Raw genomic sequence first — 18,065 nt, 5'->3', positions numbered from 1 at the left:
TTGCAGTTCACAGACCGATCTCCCTACACTCCCATCAACTCCTCCCAAATACTCACACAGCAGGGGGACAGTTTACCATGGCTGACCCTGATCGACGTTGGGATATGGGAGAAAACCAGGGGAAACCATACACACGGATGAGGGTTGGGGGTCAGGGGTCAGGTAGGGGACCTACGGAGGGGGTGAGGGAGGGGTTGGAGTGTAATGGTACAATCGGTCTGACTTTACCTGATTTACCGAGTATTCCCAAAATCGAAACCCTGCTTTGACAGAATTGGAGCAGTGTGCTGCCCCTTGATACCTCAAGTCTGTCCTGTCATTCTGCAGCTGCTCTCCTGTTGTGTCCCATCAGCCTCAATTGCCAGATCTTTCAAAGCTCTATCCACCCCCTCTTTAATCCCCCCCACAAGCTTTCAGAGAATTGTAGAGATTCAGTCCCTCTGCAAGCAGAGGTTCCTGTGGTAACTGACCACCCTCATCGGACCCTGCATTCCAGACTCTCCCACTGGCTGGAACATCTCCACGTTGACCCATTGCGTCTGCTCAGGAACTGAGCTCTTTCAGTAAGATAGAGAATAGAGGTACAATACAGTACAGGCCATTTTGACCATTTGTCCTACTCTAAGATCAACCTAACCCTCCCCTCCATGTTCTATCACCTACGTGCCTCTATCACCACCCCTGGCACGGCCTTCTACACACTCTTCATGTAAAAAGCCCACTTCCAACAGCCTTCTCCAATCATTTTATTCCAATCACCTTAAAATCAACATGCTGGAGGAACTCAGCAGGTCGGGCAGCATCCGTGGAAACGAGCGGTCAATGTTTTGGGCTGAGCCCCTGCCCCCTCCCTCTTCAGTCCTGATGAAGGGTCTTGACCCGAAACGTTGACTGCTCATTTCCACGGATGCTGCCCAAACTGCTGAGTTCCTCCAGCTTGTTTGTACGTGTTGATTTGATCACAGCATCTGCAGTGTACTTCGTGTTTACCCTAAAATTAGACCTGCTCTTATTAACCAGTTCTACCCTGCCTGAGATATCCACTCGATGTGTGCCTCATGCCATCCTCCTTTGCTCCAAAGAGAAAAGCCCTCTTTCTTCTAACCTCCAAAGAGTACAACCACAGCTCCTTACAGAAGGGGTTCAGCAGCAAGCTGCTGGCACGGAGGGTATGAACTCTAAGGGGAGGGCAGATGTTTAACTGGAGTTTCAGAGGCAGAGTGGAGCCCTGATAGAAGGTTAATAACATTGTGAGAAGCAGGAGTGGAGTAGGAGTTGGGCCCGTTCCCAGGTCAGAACTGTCAAATGCGCGAGGGTAAACTAGAGGGAGAGTTTACTGGAACTATGCAGGGCTTGTTCCTTTACAAAGGGTGTGCGGAATATGATGCCGGGGTGCTAGTGCAGGTAGAGACAATGGAGGTGTCGAGGAGACTCTTAGGCTCACAAACGAACATGTGCAAGGAATGGAGGGATCTTCATCATATGCAGGCAGAGTTTAATTGGGATGCATATTCAGCAGAAACACGATGGGACAAAGGGTGGGTTTCTGCATTGAGTCACTGGTGATTGGACAACTCTCCCCATCCCGGGACCTAACCATTGGAGATCTTCTCTATGTTCCACATTAGCCTCACAGCCTCAGGCTTTGGGCTTTTCCTCCCTGGCCCCGATAGATGCCCTGGTTACCGGTGGCCCAACGGCCATTCTCACACCATGACACCAGGTAAGACAAGGCTGTTACTGAAACCCAAGTGATGGTGAAGGGACATTTTTTTGGGTCTTTTGATACCCAGTTTTGTGAGGATCTCAGATGGATCCTGTCCAGGTCAACTCATGACGCCCAAGCTTCCACCCTCACAGCACCCAATGAAAAGCCACACAGGCCGGTCAGGTCAACCTATGATTGACCAATCAAACCCAAGCTTCCACCTTCATAGCACCCAATGAAAAGCCACACAGGCCGGTCAGGTCAACCTATGATCGACCAATCACACCCAAGCTTCCACCCTCACAGCACCCAATGAAAAGCCACACAGGCCGGTCAGGTCAACCTATGATCGACCAATCACACCCAAGCTTCCACCCTCACAGCACCCAATGAAAAGCCACAGCACTGTAGACTCATAATGGGACTAGCCCTTGCCATGGAAACAATCCAAGCCTCAATTATGTAAACAAAATCATTTAATTATTTTGCTAGAAAAATCACATTGCTTTTCCTTCCATTCCATTTTACAAAGACAACAGAATAAATTAATCCTAATTCGTAGTGCTTTCCATAATTTGACAGGACGGTACCCAGACCTTTGGTTGGATTCTCCAACCCAGACCCTGAACTGAATCCCAGTTCAGGACTCACTCTGTAACTCTGCCCTGTAACTGGTCCCGACCAGTCGAAAACCCTGAGATTGACCCACCGATTCGCTGGGAAGGGGAGAGCTGGCCCAGCTTCCATTCCTGTACAGAATGCTGGGGGGAGGGGGCGGGGGGAAAATAAATAAAATTGCTCAAATATGCCATCATTATCTGGCCCTCCTCGTCACCCCGAACAGACCACACTGGACCCCACTCGGGCCAGCCAAGGAGGCATTGACCATCTCCCTTTGCAAAGAAAGGAAAGGTTTTGTAAGGACAGGGCCAGCTTGGATGTAAATCTTGGTCAGAATGGATGATTTAGGCCAAAGGGACTCTTTCCAGACTCTGCTGATGTTACAAAACTCATAAAAGTGGGTTTTTGTTGCACTTTAGTCCTTAAATTTTCCTTTTCAAACGGTTTTAAGAAATAATGCCCCAGAGACTTTGCCTGTTGGTTGGGCATCTGGGTCTCCAGTCATCACTCCTCCTGCCACGCTCTCTCCTCAACCCCCCCAGCATTCCAGCTTTAGCGAGCACAAACCTCCGGCTGTCCTACCCTCTTCCTCGGCCGAGGGAAGGGCCATGGTGGAGGGGTAAGATGCCAGTGAATACTCGGCAGGTGAGGTGAGGTGGCAGCTCACGAGAGGGAGGAACGTGTTCAGGTCAGAATGCCGGCTCTCCAGAAATGCTTGCCCCACAGATGCTGCTCGACCAGCAGAGTGTTTTCTAGCAGTCTGTCGTCACAGTTTCTCTTGCTCCCTCGGTATAGTCTGTCCCATTCAACGTGACCTGAACCGATTTGTATCAACACTGAAAGCAGCCTATCTGGACCTGTCACGGCTTGGTACAGTGACGGCTCTGCCTGCAGCCACAGGAAGCTGCGGGGAGTGTGGGAACAGCTCAGCACATCGCGGAAATCGGCCTACACCTCCCCCCCACCACCTATGGACTCCATCTACATTTCTCACGGACGATTCTGTCCGCTTTCCTGAGGCAAAGGCCCAGATCAGCCCAGATACCCCCTCTTCCCCCTCCCATCAGACAACACCCTGAAAGCATGTCCCCCCAGGCTCAAGGACAGCTCAGCCCACAGTTCTCAGACTCTTGTACGATAAGATGGGCTCACAATCTACCTCACTTGCACCTTATTATCTGCCTCCTCTCTCTCTCCCTCCCTCCCTCCCTCTCTCTCTCACTCACTCACTCACTCCATTCTGCTTTCTGTTCTGTTTACTAACCTGATGTATGAAATGACCGGTCTGGGCAGCACACAAAGAGCTCTATCATAAGACTGCGAGACATAGCATTAGATCGAGTCTGCTCTGCCACTGCATCATGGCCCATTCATTTCCCTCTCCATGACAACCTCCTGCCTTCTCCCTCTAACCTTTGTCAACCTCCACTTTCAGTATACCCAATGACTTGGCAACAGATTCACCACTCTCTGTGCCACGTCTGTAACGTCAGGCTCTGGCGGGGCCTCGTGTGGAGCACTGCGAGTACCTTGTGCCCCTTATCCAGGAAGGATGGAGAGGGTCATGAGAGTAATCCCAGGAAGGAAAGAGAAGCATTTACTGGTTCTGGGCCTCTGCTCACTGGAGTTCAGATGAAAGAGGGGAGGATCTCATCGAAAAGCCTCGACTGGGTGGGTGTGGAGTGGATGTTTCCTATGCTGGAGCAGAGGGCACAGCCTCAGAACAGAAGGACACCCATTTAGGCCGGAGATGAGGAGGGATTTCTTTAGCCAGAGAGTGGGGAATCTGTGGAATTCGTTGCCACAGGTGGATGTGGAGGCCAAGTCTTTACGTATATTTAAGGCAGAGGTTGATCGATTCTTGGTTAGTCAGGGCATGAGGGATATGGAGGGAATACAAGAGATTAAGGCTCAGAGGTAAATAGAACAGCAGACATGATGGGCCAAATGGCCTAATTCTGCTCCTACATCTTATGGTCTTATTTTATCATGTGACTGGTCTTTCACAAGCATTTCCTAGAAGATGCATCCAATAGTGTCACATCAGAACTTCATGTACTACAATAAATAGTAGTGAGTGGAGATGGCAAGACTAAACCAGTACTACACTATGAAGAAGGTGGGACTGGGGATAGGAACGCCGGGAAGGGTTTGATTAAGGAGGACGATTACAGAGACTTTTCAGTGACAGTCTGATAACCCTGGGTGCTTGGTCTTCTGAACCACCGGATGTCTATCTGAAATAGCCCGGCAAACTTTTAGTTTTCTCATTTTCTTGAAGAAGTTTTGTTGTATTAGAAGTTTCACTGTGAGGCGGGTAAGTTTAAAAGGGAGAGATGGAAGCAGGCCCCAGTGTGGGGTAACCCAGCAGGCCAGAATACAACCACAGAGGGATGATTCATACAACAGAACCAATCACTCTGCTCTCGATAAACAGTCCCGGATCTTGGATTAAAAGAGGATTAGATAAAATAGACAGTCACAATCTTTTCCCCGGGGTAACTGAGTCCAGAATCGGGGGGCATAGGTTTAGGGTAACAGGTGTAAGATTTAAAGAGACCCAGGGGTTAACTTTCCCCAGCGGTGGGGGGGGGGGGGGGTGAGTCTATGGAATGAGCTGCCAGTGAAAGTGGTCAAGGGAGATACAACGGGGTCATTTAAACAGCACCTGTACTGTGGGCAGTTTTGACCAGGAAAGTTGTAAGTTTGAAGAGTACAGAGAAAATTTACAAGGATGTTGCAGGGTAGGGGTGAAATTATCCCCACAGCCGCTGCTCGACATGCTGAGTTCCTCCGCTGGCAATCCTGTGGTCCCACAGACGGGGGGCCACACCAGCCAGATCTCCCCACCTGCACCGTCATCCTACTAAGATGGGGACCAGAACAGTTGACACTGGATGGGTGGACATTGATGGTGGGGATCGGACTGAGAGGCTGAATGGCCCTCTCCTGTCCCTAATGAAATCTGGAGTGAGGGCTCCCCCAGCACTTGGGGGTCAATCTGTTGCTGTAAATGCTCCCTGAGTGTGTGGGTGCGATCTGTGTGAATGGTTGGTGGACAGCACAGACTCAATGGACCGAACGACCTGCATCCACACTTCATCTCTGCGAGTCCGCAGAGGGAGACAGCTTGGAAGCAGGGTCCTTGGCTGACCACCAGCTGCCCACCGAGCGGTCACAGGAACTGAGAGACGGCCGCTTCCCAGTCTGCACACAGGCTCTTCCCCCTCTTCACCACAGACAGAGGGGATGGAGGGTGGGGAATGTCCCCGCCTCCAAAACCAGGATCTGGGCAAGGGGCAAGAGGGTTACGTGAGGCTGACGTTTAGGGGGTTGGAGTCTGCAGCATGTTGTTGGATGCAGAAGATGGTGCTGCCCGGTAAAGGTGCTCTCTACACAGTACAGTGTGTCTTAGGTCTATACATCACTTAGGACCCAAAACTGTTGCACAGTACTGTAGTAATTTTATGTATTCCACTGTGCTGCTGCCACACAAAAAAAAACAAATTCCATGACATGTGTGAGTGATGATAAACCTGACTCTGGTATGGGTCCCTATTGTGGACCGAGAGTGGGAAGGGGGCAGGGAGAGGGGAATCGTTGTTGGGGAGAAAGGGGAAGGGAGAAGGGAGGGAGTGAGTGGGAAGCACCAGAGACACCAGAGTTTGGAATCAAAAGACCTCGCCTTGTTTCTCAGTGTTGGGTGTGTCTGAACCCATGCCAGCACTCCGTCCCCCCCCACCCCCGTTATTCCTTCTCTGCTGCCTGTCCCACATCCCTCCTGTGGCGCTACACCCTTGTCATTCCCAACATCCTTTGCTCCCGCCAGATTTGCCCTCTGCTCCACATTGACAAATACAGCATGGCTGCCCCCCGCTTTACGAATGTTCACTTTATACCACTTCGCTTTTACAAAAGACCTACATTAGTAACCTGTTTTTGCATTACAAAGAGGATTTCTGCTTTTACGAAAATTTTCCCCATAAATTAATGGTTCTTCGCTTTATGCCGTTTCAGCTTAAGAAAGGTTTCATAGGAACAGTAGGCAATTGGTGCAGAAGTAGACCATTCGGCCCTTCGAGCCTGCACCGCCATTCTGAGATCATGGCTGATCATCTACTATCAATACCCAGTTCCTGCCTTGTCCCCATATCCCTTGATTCCCCTATCCATAAGATACCTATCTAGCTCCTTCTTGAAAGCAGCCAGAGAATTGACCTCCACTGCCTTCCAAGGCAGTGCATTCCACACCCCCACAACTCTCTGGGAGAAGAAGTTTTTCCTTAACTCTGTCCTAAATGACCAACCCCTTATTCTCAAACCATGCCCTCTGGTACTGGACTCTCCCAGCATCTGGAACATATTTCCTGCCTCTATCTTGTCCAATCCCTTAATAATCTTAAATGTTGCAATCAGATCCCCTCTCAATCTCCTTAATTCCAGCGTGTACAAGCCCAGTCTCTCTAACCTCTCTGCGTAAGACAGTCCAGACATCCCAGGAATTAACCTTGTGAATCTACGCTGCACTTCCTCTACAGCCAGGATGTCCTTCCTTAACCCTGGAGACCAAAACTGTACACAATACTCCAGGTGTGGTCTCACCGGGACCCTGTACAAATGGAAAAGGATTTCCTTGCTCTTGTACTCAATTCCCTTTGTAACAAAGGCCAACATTCCATTAGCCTTCTTCCCTGCCTGCTGCACTTGCTCATTCACCTTCAGTGACTGATGAACAAGGACTCCTAGATCTCTTTGTATTTCTCCCTTACCTAACTCTACATCGTTCAGATAATAATCTGCCTTCCTGTTCTTACACCCAAAGTGGATAACCTCACACATATTCACATTAAACGTCATCTGCCAAGTATCTGCTCACTCACCCAGCCTATCCAAGTCACCTTTGTAAAGGTCTTGAATGCTCTACCTTTGTAAAGGGGGGGGGGGAACACCTGTGCACCACTCTGAACTGTCCTTAAGCCTTGCGGACCACTGCCCCACTGCCCCATGGAGTCACGTGCAGTCGACACACATGTTGACAGTGGGCTGAGAGATGGCAAATGCAGTTTAGTTTGGGGAAGAGCGAGATACTGAATTTGGGGAAGACAGTCAGTGCAGGACTTCCTACAGTGAGTGGCAGGGTCTTGGGGAGCATTGTGGAACAGAGGGACCCTCAAATACAAACATCACAGGGTGGTGAAAGTCTGACCAGAGCCCTACACACCTTCAGCATTATGTCCCTGCTAGTCCTCTCAAAATGAATGCTAACATTGCGTTAGCCTTCCTGACTGCCGACTTAAGCTTCAAGTTAACCTTCAGGGATTCCTGCATTAGGGTGATCTGTAAATGGGATGAGCTGCCACAGGAAGTGGTTGAGCCAGGTACATGAACAACATTTCAAAGTTAATTGGATGGATACACGGAGAGAAAAGGTTTAGTGCAGGGATTTCCAACCTGGTGTCCAAGGCATAAAAAAAGATTGGGAACCCCTGGTTTAGGCGGACATGGGTCAAACGTGGACAAATAGGACTGGCCAGATTGGGAATCTTGGTCAGTATTTACCAGATGGGCCGAAGGGTCTGTTTCCATACTGTACAATACTGTAATTCTAACTCCTTTGCAAAGGGGTGTTAGCAAACTAAATGTGAAGTACACATAAAAACAGGAGCAGGCCACTCAGCCCCTCAAACCTACCATGCTGACCCACCTCAGTCCTCACCTCCTCATCGGTACCAGTTCCCAATCGCCCGCTGTCCCTCGACCTGCTCAGAGTACAGCATGCCTTCCCTTCACATGCCCCAACCTCCACAACCCTCCAGGACCTAGGTGTATTAAAAACAAAACAGAAACGTTCTTAAATATGAAAAAAGGAGGGTAATTTTACAAAGGAAGTCTATGAGTGCAGTAGGGGGCAATGCTGGTGGGGTGGTGACTCTCCCGGCGACAGTCCACGCTCTCCGCCCGTCCACTTCATGCGACAGTTTCACATTTCACAACTTCCCATTCGCTTTTCCATGACTTGAGGAGCCGTCTTCCAGAACTGCTCAGGTGAAGGCACTGTTGGGGAGGGATTCCCTGGATTGGGACTCCGTGAGCAACGAGGTGCAGGGACGTTTCTAGGCAGGGAGAGGGACTGCCTGGCGGGACGGGGGTGGTGTTCCCCTGCTCCCTGTTACTTGACCTTGAAGAGGCTGGGGCCATCGGAGTGACCTGGTTGATTATCCGAGGCAGGACGGCCTCCTCAACTGACAGCCACCGAGTCCTCTACCTCCTTGTACTTGACGACAAAGTAAGGGAAACACTGGTCATTCTCGAAGAGGACAAAGATTTGAGGATCATCCAAGCTGTCCACACACGAGTTGAAGAGGTCACTGCTGGGGTTGTTGGGGACGATGGCCGGGGGTCTCCTCATGCTGGGCTTCCCCACAGTGTACCGGCCCACCAGGACCTTGGACAGGAACATGTAGTGGGTGCCCTCCTCGGACGGCCGGGCGTACCTGTGAGAGTAGCTGGACTTGCGGGCGAAGTAGCTGCCCTGGCCGTAGACGGTGGCATGGCGGCCAGAGACACGGGGGTCAAAGTTGTGCTTGCAGATGCCGTCGATGGAGGGGGGCGACGTGCCGTGGAACAGGTGCTTCTCGTTCAGTAGCCGCTCGCACTCTGTCATCCTGCGGCTCATGTAGAGCTTCTTCCTGCGAGGGGGAGAGCGCAGAATGGTGAGGGGGAAGGAAGATGGGCAGTGGCGAGGAGGTACTGTCCCTCTGTCTGCCCCCCCTTCCATCCCTCCACCTGTCCATCTCTCTCCATCCCTCCACCTGTCCATCTCTCTCCATCTCTCTGTCCACCCCCCTCTCCATCCCTCTACCTGTCCATCTCTCTGTCCACCCCCCTCTCCATCCCTCCACCTGTCCATCTCTCTCCATCTCTCTGTCCACCTGTCCATCTCTCTCCATCTCTCTGTCCACCTGTCCATCTCTCTGTCCACCCCCCTCTCCATCCCTCCACCTGTCCATCTCTCTCCATCCCTCCACCTATCCATCTCTCTCCATCCCTCCACCTGTCCATCTCTCTCCATCTCTCTGTCCGCCCCCCTCTCCATCCCTCTACCTGTCCATCTCTCTGTCCACCCCCCTCTCCATCCCTCCACCTCTCCATCTCTCTCCATCCCTCCACCTGTCCATCTCTCTCCATCTCTCTGTCCACCCCCCTCTCCATCCCTCCACCTGTCCATCTCTCTCCATCCCTCCACCTGTCCATCTCTCTCCATCCCTCCACCTATCCATCTCTCTGTCCACCCCCCTCTCCATCCCTCCACCTGTCCATCTCTCTCCATCTCTCTGTCCACCTGTCCATCTCTCTGTCCACCCCCTCTCCATCCCTCCACCTGTCCATCTCTCTCCATCCCTCCACCTATCCATCTCTCTCCATCCCTCCACCTGTCCATCTCTCTCCATCCCTCCACCTGTCCATCTCTCTCCATCTCTCTGTCCGCCCCCCTCTCCATCCCTCTACCTGTCCATCTCTCTCCATCCCTCCACCTATCCATCTCTCTCCATCCCTCCACCTGTCCATCTCTCTCCATCTCTCTGTCCACCCCCCTCTCCATCCCTCCACCTGTCCATCTCTCTCCATCTCTCTGTCCACCTGTCCATCTCTCTCCATCTCTCTGTCCGCCCCCTCTCCATCCCTCCACCTGTCCATCTCTCTCCATCTCTCTGTCCGCCCCCTCTCCATCCCTCCACCTGTCCATCTCTCTCCATCTCTCTGTCCGCCCCCTCTCCATCCCTCCACGTCCATCTCTCTCCATCTCTCTGTCCATCCCCCTCTCCATCCCTCCACCTGTCCATCTCTCTCCATCTCTCTGTCCACCTGTCCATCTCTCTCCATCTCTCTGTCCGCCCCCTCTCCATCCCTCCACCTGTCCATCTCTCTCCATCTCTCTGTCCGCCCCCTCTCCATCCCTCCACCTGTCCATCTCTCTCCATCTCTCTGTCCGCCCCCTCTCCATCCCTCCACCTATCCATCTCTCTCCATCTCTCTGTCCACCTGTCCATCTCTCTCCATCTCTCTGTCCACCTGTCCATCTCTCTCCATCCCTCCACCTGTCCATCTCTCTCCATCTCTCTGTCCACCTGTCCATCTCTCTCCATCTCTCTGTCCACCTGTCCATCTCTCTCCATCCCTCCACCTGTCCATCTCTCTCCATCTCTCTGTCCACCTGTCCATCTCTCTCCATCTCTCTGTCCGCCCCCTCTCCATCCCTCCACCTATCCATCTCTCTCCATCTCTCTGTCCACCTGTCCATCTCTCTCCATCTCTCTGTCCACCTGTCCATCTCTCTCCATCCCTCCACCTGTCCATCTCTCTCCATCTCTCTGTCCACCTGTCCATCTCTCTCCATCTCTCTGTCCGCCCCCTCTCCATCCCTCCACCTATCCATCTCTCTCCATCTCTCTGTCCACCTGTCCATCTCTCTCCATCTCTCTGTCCACCTGTCCATCTCTCTCCATCTCTCTGTCCGCCCCCTCTCCATCCCTCCACCTGTCCATCTCTCTCCATCTCTCTGTCCGCCCCCTCTCCATCCCTCCACCTGTCCATCTCTCTCCATCTCTCTGTCCGCCCCCTCTCCATCCCTCCACCTGTCCATCTCTCTGTCCACCTCTCTCCATCTCTCTGTCCGCCCCCTCTCCATCCCTCCACCTGTCCATCTCTCTCCATCTCTCTGTCCGCCCCCTCTCCATCCCTCTATCTCTGTGGAAAGTTTCTCCGCACTGCACAGTACTGCAGCAGTTATGGCCACTGCCTCACCACCCCGGACAGCCTGATTTCCAAATCAAAGTCAAAAACGAGAGGGGTAGTTTTAAGCTGGGGGGGGGGGTACATTCAGGAACCTGCGGGGAACTTTTTCCATGCAGAGGGTACTGAGTCTGTGGACCGAGCTGCCAGAGGAGATGGTTGAGGCAGGTATATGACTGACGTTTCAAAGACACCTAGGCAGGTCCATGGATGGGAAGGGTTTAAAGGGATACAGGCCAAACTTGGCTTGGCTGGGCAGCCTCTGTGCAGTAATGATTGCATAGCCTCTGGTTCAGGAGACTTTGATGCGGTCAGGCCTCTGTGTGAACTCCGACCCAGTGATGCCACAGCGACGCTGTGCAGTACAGGGCAAGTCCAGTCGAGCGTATTATTGTGCCTAGAATGGGGGGGAATTTCCTACATTTAGACCACAAGGCACAGGAGCAGAATCAGCCTGCTCTGCTGTTTGATTGTGGCTGATTTACGGAACAGTACAGGCCCTTCAGCCCACAATGCTGTGCTGACCCTTAAACCTACGCCAAGCTGAATCCGACCCGTCCCTCCATTTTTCGTTCATCCGTATGGCTGTTGGTGGGAGTCACTGGTCACGTAAACAGGACTTGTGACGCACACATAGGACTTCACGTGACCCCGATCAGGGTGGGGGTCACTCCCTGTCCAAGGGTGACCTGTGGGCTAGTGGAGGGAAGGAGTGTCTTATGGACAGACAGAGAGAGACTGAGAGACACAGATCGGAACTCAGGGGCTTGGTAACCAGTGTCACCTGGATGGGATGGTACCCCCACTGTTACCTTTTGTACTTGTCCCAGAGGAACTGGTTCTGTACCCGCTGTATTCCGAGGATGACAAACTTGGTCTCGGACATGGTCTTGTGGAAAAGCCGGTACACCACGCCGTAGGCTTTGTCATCTAGGGCCATGGGCACTTTGATGAAGTCCACGTTGAGGTCCATGGGGATCCAGGTCTCCGGGTAGTCCTGGCAACTGTTGGAGGTGGGTGATGGAGTTGAGGGGTTCCCACTGGGTACTGAGGGGCTTAGGTCAGGGCCTCCCGACAGGGTCCTGGAGAAAGAGACTTGCTGTTAGATTTGAGACAATTAGTTATTGTCACACAAGATCAGAATCAGGCCATTCAGCCCATCGAGTCTGTTCTGCCACTTGATCATTACTGATAATTTCACTGACAACAAAGATTTTGCTTCCTGAATACATTTGGGTGCACCTTGTGGAGTTTGGGCTGCTGATCATGAAAATCACCATGGAATTTCCCTATCACTCGTCATTTTTTTTATTATTGACTCTATTTGTTATTTCAATTCATAACTCAAGACAGAATAACTGATGCCAATTAGGGAAGGAACTTCGTTGGTCCACAAATCAAACAGGTCATCAGTGACAGGCAATTCAAAGAATTCCTGGTGGGACTGGAGCAAATGGCATGGAAGGCATTCAAAGATGTTGAAAAATTTCTTGGCATCTACAGAACATCAAACTACATGCGGCTGGTTGACAACGTGCTTCATGAAGTGCAACACATCACTAAAGATTCATTTCCTGCATTCCCAGTTAGACAAATCTTGGCACTGTTAGTGACATGCACGGTGAAAGGACAGAAAGGACAGTCACAGACGAACAGTATCAGGGTAACTGGCTGACTATTGTTGGACACAAGTGAGAAGCCTCAGACACGGAGTACAAACAAAAATCACCAAAACATTTTTAGTTTAGTTGAACTATCACAAAGTGTCAGCACTGTAATGCGATTAAATGTATTATATTCAATAACTGGGTTTAAGGCGGCGTTGGTGAACCTCAGTGACTTCTGGCTGGTGTCTAATGAACAAGAAAAACAACTCAATACTTTGTTATGACACTTTTTCTGGCAAATGATCATGGCGAGCTATAGTCTAACTTCCCTTTGAACTCGGAGGCAATTCGATGTGACAGAACCGAGGCTAGGTGAGGTAGTGGGCTCACGGCCGGGAATGAGGAAGACCAGAGGTTTGATCACTTTAGATGTAACTGGAGAAGTCAGTGACAGCCAAACCGAGACAGCGGTTGTGGTGTCTGTGCAACTACATATGAATTAAATACAAGCATGCACACGGGAGATGGCTTTAACTAGAGAGACAGAGAGTCAATACACAGGCCTAGACAACAGATCAATGTGCACGGGTAAGTTATCAGCCCATAGGTAATGCCAAGGGGAGTCATTGCTCTAAAAGAAATATATTCATACATTACACTTCCTCCCCCTTTAGATTAATGCAACATAAAACTGTATTTGTACAAAACATTCAATTTTCCTTTCATAAACCAAATTCAAATATACACACTTTGACAATAACGGTCCATAACTACCTTCACTATTCTTAAGGTTCACGTGCACAGCAATCAGAAACGTGGAGGCCATGAATGGCCCAGCAGAGTCAATATGTCCTCTTTGCCCTGGTGACACTTCCACGGGTGTAACGGTGTCTGCGGGGGGGGGGGGGGGGCACTTTGAACTTTTTGGCATCTCCAACAGCTTTTGGCCAGATCTTCAATCTGTCTATCTATTCCTGGCCACCACATGTAACTCCAGGTGAGAATCTTCATCTTAACTGTACCCAAGTGTCCTTCATGCAGATTTTCTAACACTTTGGTGCGCAGTGTAGAGGGAGCCACATACGAGATCGACACAGCAGTGTTCTTTGACACACAGACAGTTGGTCTTGTCTCACTGAGATCTCTGGAAACAGCGTTACCATGAGCTGACCATCCTTGCATGGTGATGTCATAGACCTTTGATAATTTCGCGTCATTGCTTGTTACTGTATTTCAGAATTTGTTTCCAGTAACTGGTCCACCAATGCTGCGTGAAACATTTCTGCTGGGTCACAGGATGCAGACTTTTCCTCTTCAGTTGCAAACAGTGGAAAACACGGTAAGCCATCATGTACCCTTGAATTCCACGTCATGTTGCCCAATGTTGTAACCGGGTAGCAGTCACCACTGGGATTGAAAATGGACACAAGGGGCTGGTGATCTGTCACTGGAGTAAACTTTTGTTTGTAGAGGTAGTGGTGGAAGTTCTTCATTCCCCAGGGCCTCTCAGTTGATCTGTTGTTGCATTCTATGCTCATCAGTGATCTTGAAGCAAACACAATGGGGAGTTCAGATTCACCTTTCATAGTGTGTGACAAGATGACTTCAATGCCATACGGGACGCACCACGTGCCAGTCTGATGGGCAGAGACGGGTCATAGTAGGTGAGCAGTTCACCAGATGTTATTAGTCTTTGTTTCCTTGAATGCTCTTTCACATCTTTCTGACCGTTTCCACTTTGTTCCTGCCTGTAACAATGGATGCAGCACTGTAGCAATGTGTGGGAGAAACTGGTGGTGTTAGTTTACAAAGCCCAGATATGACTTGAGTTGTGACACATTTTCCAGTTTAGATGCCTGAATCACGGTTTCAATCTTCTCGTGACCACGCCTGACAATGATGTGTCCATAATAGGACATTTCATTCTTGGAAAACTCACATGTCTCTCTTTGCACGCAGACCATACTCACTCAGCCTGGTAAGCACTTTACCAAGGTTCTGGGGGTGCTCTTCATCATTCTTGCCTGTCATGATGATGTCATCAGGGTAACATTGTGTTCCTGGGATATCCTGGAGTTCTTGGTCCAGTGCTCTTTGCCAAATTGCTACAGCAGATGCGACGCCAAAGATGATTCTACTGGAACGGTCCCTCATGAGTATCAATTGTGAGGAATTTCCTGCTTGGTTCCTCAATCTTCACTTGCAGATAGGCTTGTGACATGCCAATCTTTGAAAACCTCTCCCCGCCTGCCAAAGATACAAAAAGTGTCTTTATTCGTGGCAGAGGGTATTGCACAGTACACAGCACTGGGCTGGTGCTCAGCTTGAAATCCCACAAACGGCTCCGGCCTTCCCTGTCTTGATCACAGGAGAGTGGGTGTGGCCTGATCGCTCCACTCAACCTTGAAGAGAATTCCAGACACCTCCAAGCTCTGTAGTTCAGCTTACTCTTTAGGTTATAGTGTGTAAGGCACTGGACGTACTTTATGGAACCTTGGCGTTGCTGCTTCATCTGGTTCAATTCTGGACTTCATGCCCTTCTCAATGGCATTAGCCAGCTGTGAGTCTCTGGTTGGCGATAACAGTTGGGCTGCCATTGCCTGTTGATGCCACACTGAAAGCTTTCATTGAGTGCCAGTCTAGTAGGGTTTCTCTGAACCATTCACATCTGAAAAGCGCTGGCCCTCCACTTTTCAACACATAAAACTCTAACTGCTGTGTCTGGCCACCGTGCATCACATTTACCTTCGGTTTGCCTTTGGGAGACACTTTTGTACCCATGTAGGTCTTTAGCATCAATGAGGTCTTCTCTAATGGTAGCTTAGAAAATAGTCTGTTGTAGTCAGCCTCTAGAATTATAGACAAAGCTGATCCTCTATCCAGCTCTGTTTTTACATCGGACACATCTGTTGTGATCCAGATGATTTTGCAATCTGCTTCAGTAATGCTATGCAGTTCCAGGCATGACAGCTCACCTCTGTCAGAGTCTGTGTTGTCTGATTCAGTTTCACATTCAGTCACTTTATGCATTTGTTTAGTTTAGTGTTTGAAACTTCTCACCCCGTGGCTTTTCTCCTCGGTTGTGCTTTTTGTCTGCTTTGCACACTCTATGTGACCTTGTCTGTGACACATTCTGCAAATTTTTTCTTTGAACTAAGTAATTTGCATCATGGGTGGATATGCCTTTTGCTCCATTCATGGACATTTTATGTGTTTCACATTCTAAACTCTTTTTCTGTGGTTCCGTTCCATCTTTGCTGCAGTCTCCAGCGTTATTGCAATGGTCAATGCCTGTTCTAAGGTTAGGACTCATTCCGATAATAGCCACTTTTGAGTGCTTTGACTATGAATGCCACATACAAGCCTGTCCTTCAATGCATCAGAAAGCCCATCTCTAAAGTCAGAGAGCTGGGAAAGTTTGCAGAGTTTTGCAATGTACTCAGAAATGCTTTCAGTCTTTGACTGGTTCTCAGCTACTGCCAACTACTTAGGGCTCAAGTGATTTTGTAAAACCGCAACAATTTCATCGTGCTTGCTTGCTGGCTTTTCAGGGGGTTACCAAGTTGGGTAAGAGACTGTACGTTAAGCTAAGAAGTGTGATAACTTCCTTTACCTCGTCCACACCGTTAGCATTGCAATACAGTTCAGCCCTCTCGATATATGACTCCCACCTTCATTAGTGATATCAAATTCATCAACTTTCTCTGTCTGACACCTTCGTCACGTTTTTTCACTTTAACTTTACTAGGTGAGCATCTCTCACAGCGTACTACGCAGTTACTCCATGTCCCTTTGTTAATGTCTGTGACATTAAATCTTCCCTCTCACTGTCTCGTCCCATGACTGTCGGTGCAGCCTATGATATTCTCTGACATTCAGGTTTGCACTCATCGCCAATCTGTTGTGTCTGTGCAACTACATATCAATTAAATAAAAGCATGCAGGCCGGGAGATGGCTCTAACTGGTGTGCTAACATGGGGGGGGGTGGGTGGGAGAGAGAGTGAGAGAGAGAGGATGAGGAGGAGAGAGGGGACAAGGAGGAAAGAGAGAGAGAGTGAACGAGGAGAGAGAGAGAGAGTGAGAGGACAAGGACAGAGAGAGTGAGAGAATGGGGGGGGGAGAGAGTGAAAGAACGAGGACGAGGAGGAGAAAGAGACGACAAAGAGGAGAGTGAGAAAACGAGGAGGGGAGAGAGAGAGAGAGGAAGAGAGAGGGAGAACGAGAAAGAGAGAGAGAGGGGACGAGGAGGACAGAGAGAGACAGAACGAGGAGAGAGGGGATGAGGAGGACAGAGAGAGAGAGAGAGAGAGAGAGAGAGAGAGAGGATGAGGAAGACAGAGACAATACACATGCATAGACAACAGATCAAAGTTATCAGTCCATTATGCTAAGGGGAGTCATTGCTCAATAAGAAATGGATCCACAAATGACAGTGGTGTCCAATCTCCAGAGCACGTTGAGATGACTGAACTCGATGTCTGGATGGAGACTTAAGCACAAGGCTGAATCGGAGAGGCTGGTTACAGGGCGAATTGAGGCACATTGAGATGAGAGAGCTCAGTATTTGGACAGTGATCCGGATGCTGGGCCAGATTGAAAAGGTTGGGTTGTCCGAGCCTGAGAGGAGGGAGAAGCCACTTTAGATTGCTGCTCCATGACTTGGCTCTGTGCTGAACGATGAGATTCTCTCACTTCAGTTCCGAATGCTGCTTGCTTGTGGTTATTGTTTACATAATGAATTTCTACTCTCTGCATATTGGGGTTTTTAAAAATGGGTTCTTTTGTGTTTGTTTTGTGACTGCCTGTTAGGAGACCAATCTCAACATTGTATACAGTATACATACTTTGATAGTAAATGTATTTTGAACTTTGAAAAGTTAATTTCTTGTTTCTCCAAATTCCCAAGTGATACAAGTAGTCTAAAATTATGTTTGTGTTCAGTTTATCAAAAACAAAAAAAAAATTTCAAGGAAGTGGCACAACCTCTTTCTCCTGCCTTCCCCCTGTAACCTATCAAGACCCGATGAATCTGTGGTACCCTTGTAATGATTTGAACTGTATGCAAGTCAACAAACAGGAGACAAATCTGGAAATCCAGAGCAACACAGAGTCCTGCGGAGAGGTCTCGGCCCAAAACGTTGACTGTTTGTTCATTTCCATCAATGCTGCCTGACCTGCTGAGTTCCTCCAGCATTCTGCGTGTGTTGCTTCGTATGGAAGACGAGTTTGCCACTGTATATGTGACAATATTAAACTAATTTATCAACTTAATTTACCATCGAGTTACTAACGCCGGCAACACACACGAAATATTGGAGGAACTCAGCAGGGCAGG

General features: G+C 49.7%; 1 protein-coding gene across 3 annotated transcripts in view; it reads right to left on the bottom strand.

Moving 5' to 3' along the window:
• Nucleotides 1–18,065, bottom strand: part of LOC132396890 (protein mono-ADP-ribosyltransferase TIPARP-like) — a 41,919-nt gene that overhangs the window by 3,810 nt on the left and 20,044 nt on the right. Inside the window, exons 5-7 of one of the 3 annotated variants that reach the window (XM_059974942.1) lie at nt 11,935–12,204; nt 8,824–9,018; nt 8,046–8,148 (exon numbers count right to left, since the gene is read on the bottom strand). In XM_059974942.1, the coding sequence (XP_059830925.1) occupies nt 8,046–8,148; nt 8,824–9,018; nt 11,935–12,204 (568 nt within the window). Of the gene's footprint in view, nt 1–2,147; nt 9,019–11,934; nt 12,205–18,065 lie in introns of those variants that run through there. The other 2 variants (XM_059974941.1, XM_059974940.1) reach the window with 2 other exon arrangements.

This window comes from Hypanus sabinus, chromosome 7 (genome assembly GCF_030144855.1).
Source record: "Hypanus sabinus isolate sHypSab1 chromosome 7, sHypSab1.hap1, whole genome shotgun sequence".
In the NCBI taxonomy this organism is placed as follows: domain Eukaryota; kingdom Metazoa; phylum Chordata; class Chondrichthyes; order Myliobatiformes; family Dasyatidae; genus Hypanus; species Hypanus sabinus.
Note: the sequence above shows the minus strand (reverse complement) of the source record. Positions and strands in the feature narration are given on the sequence as shown.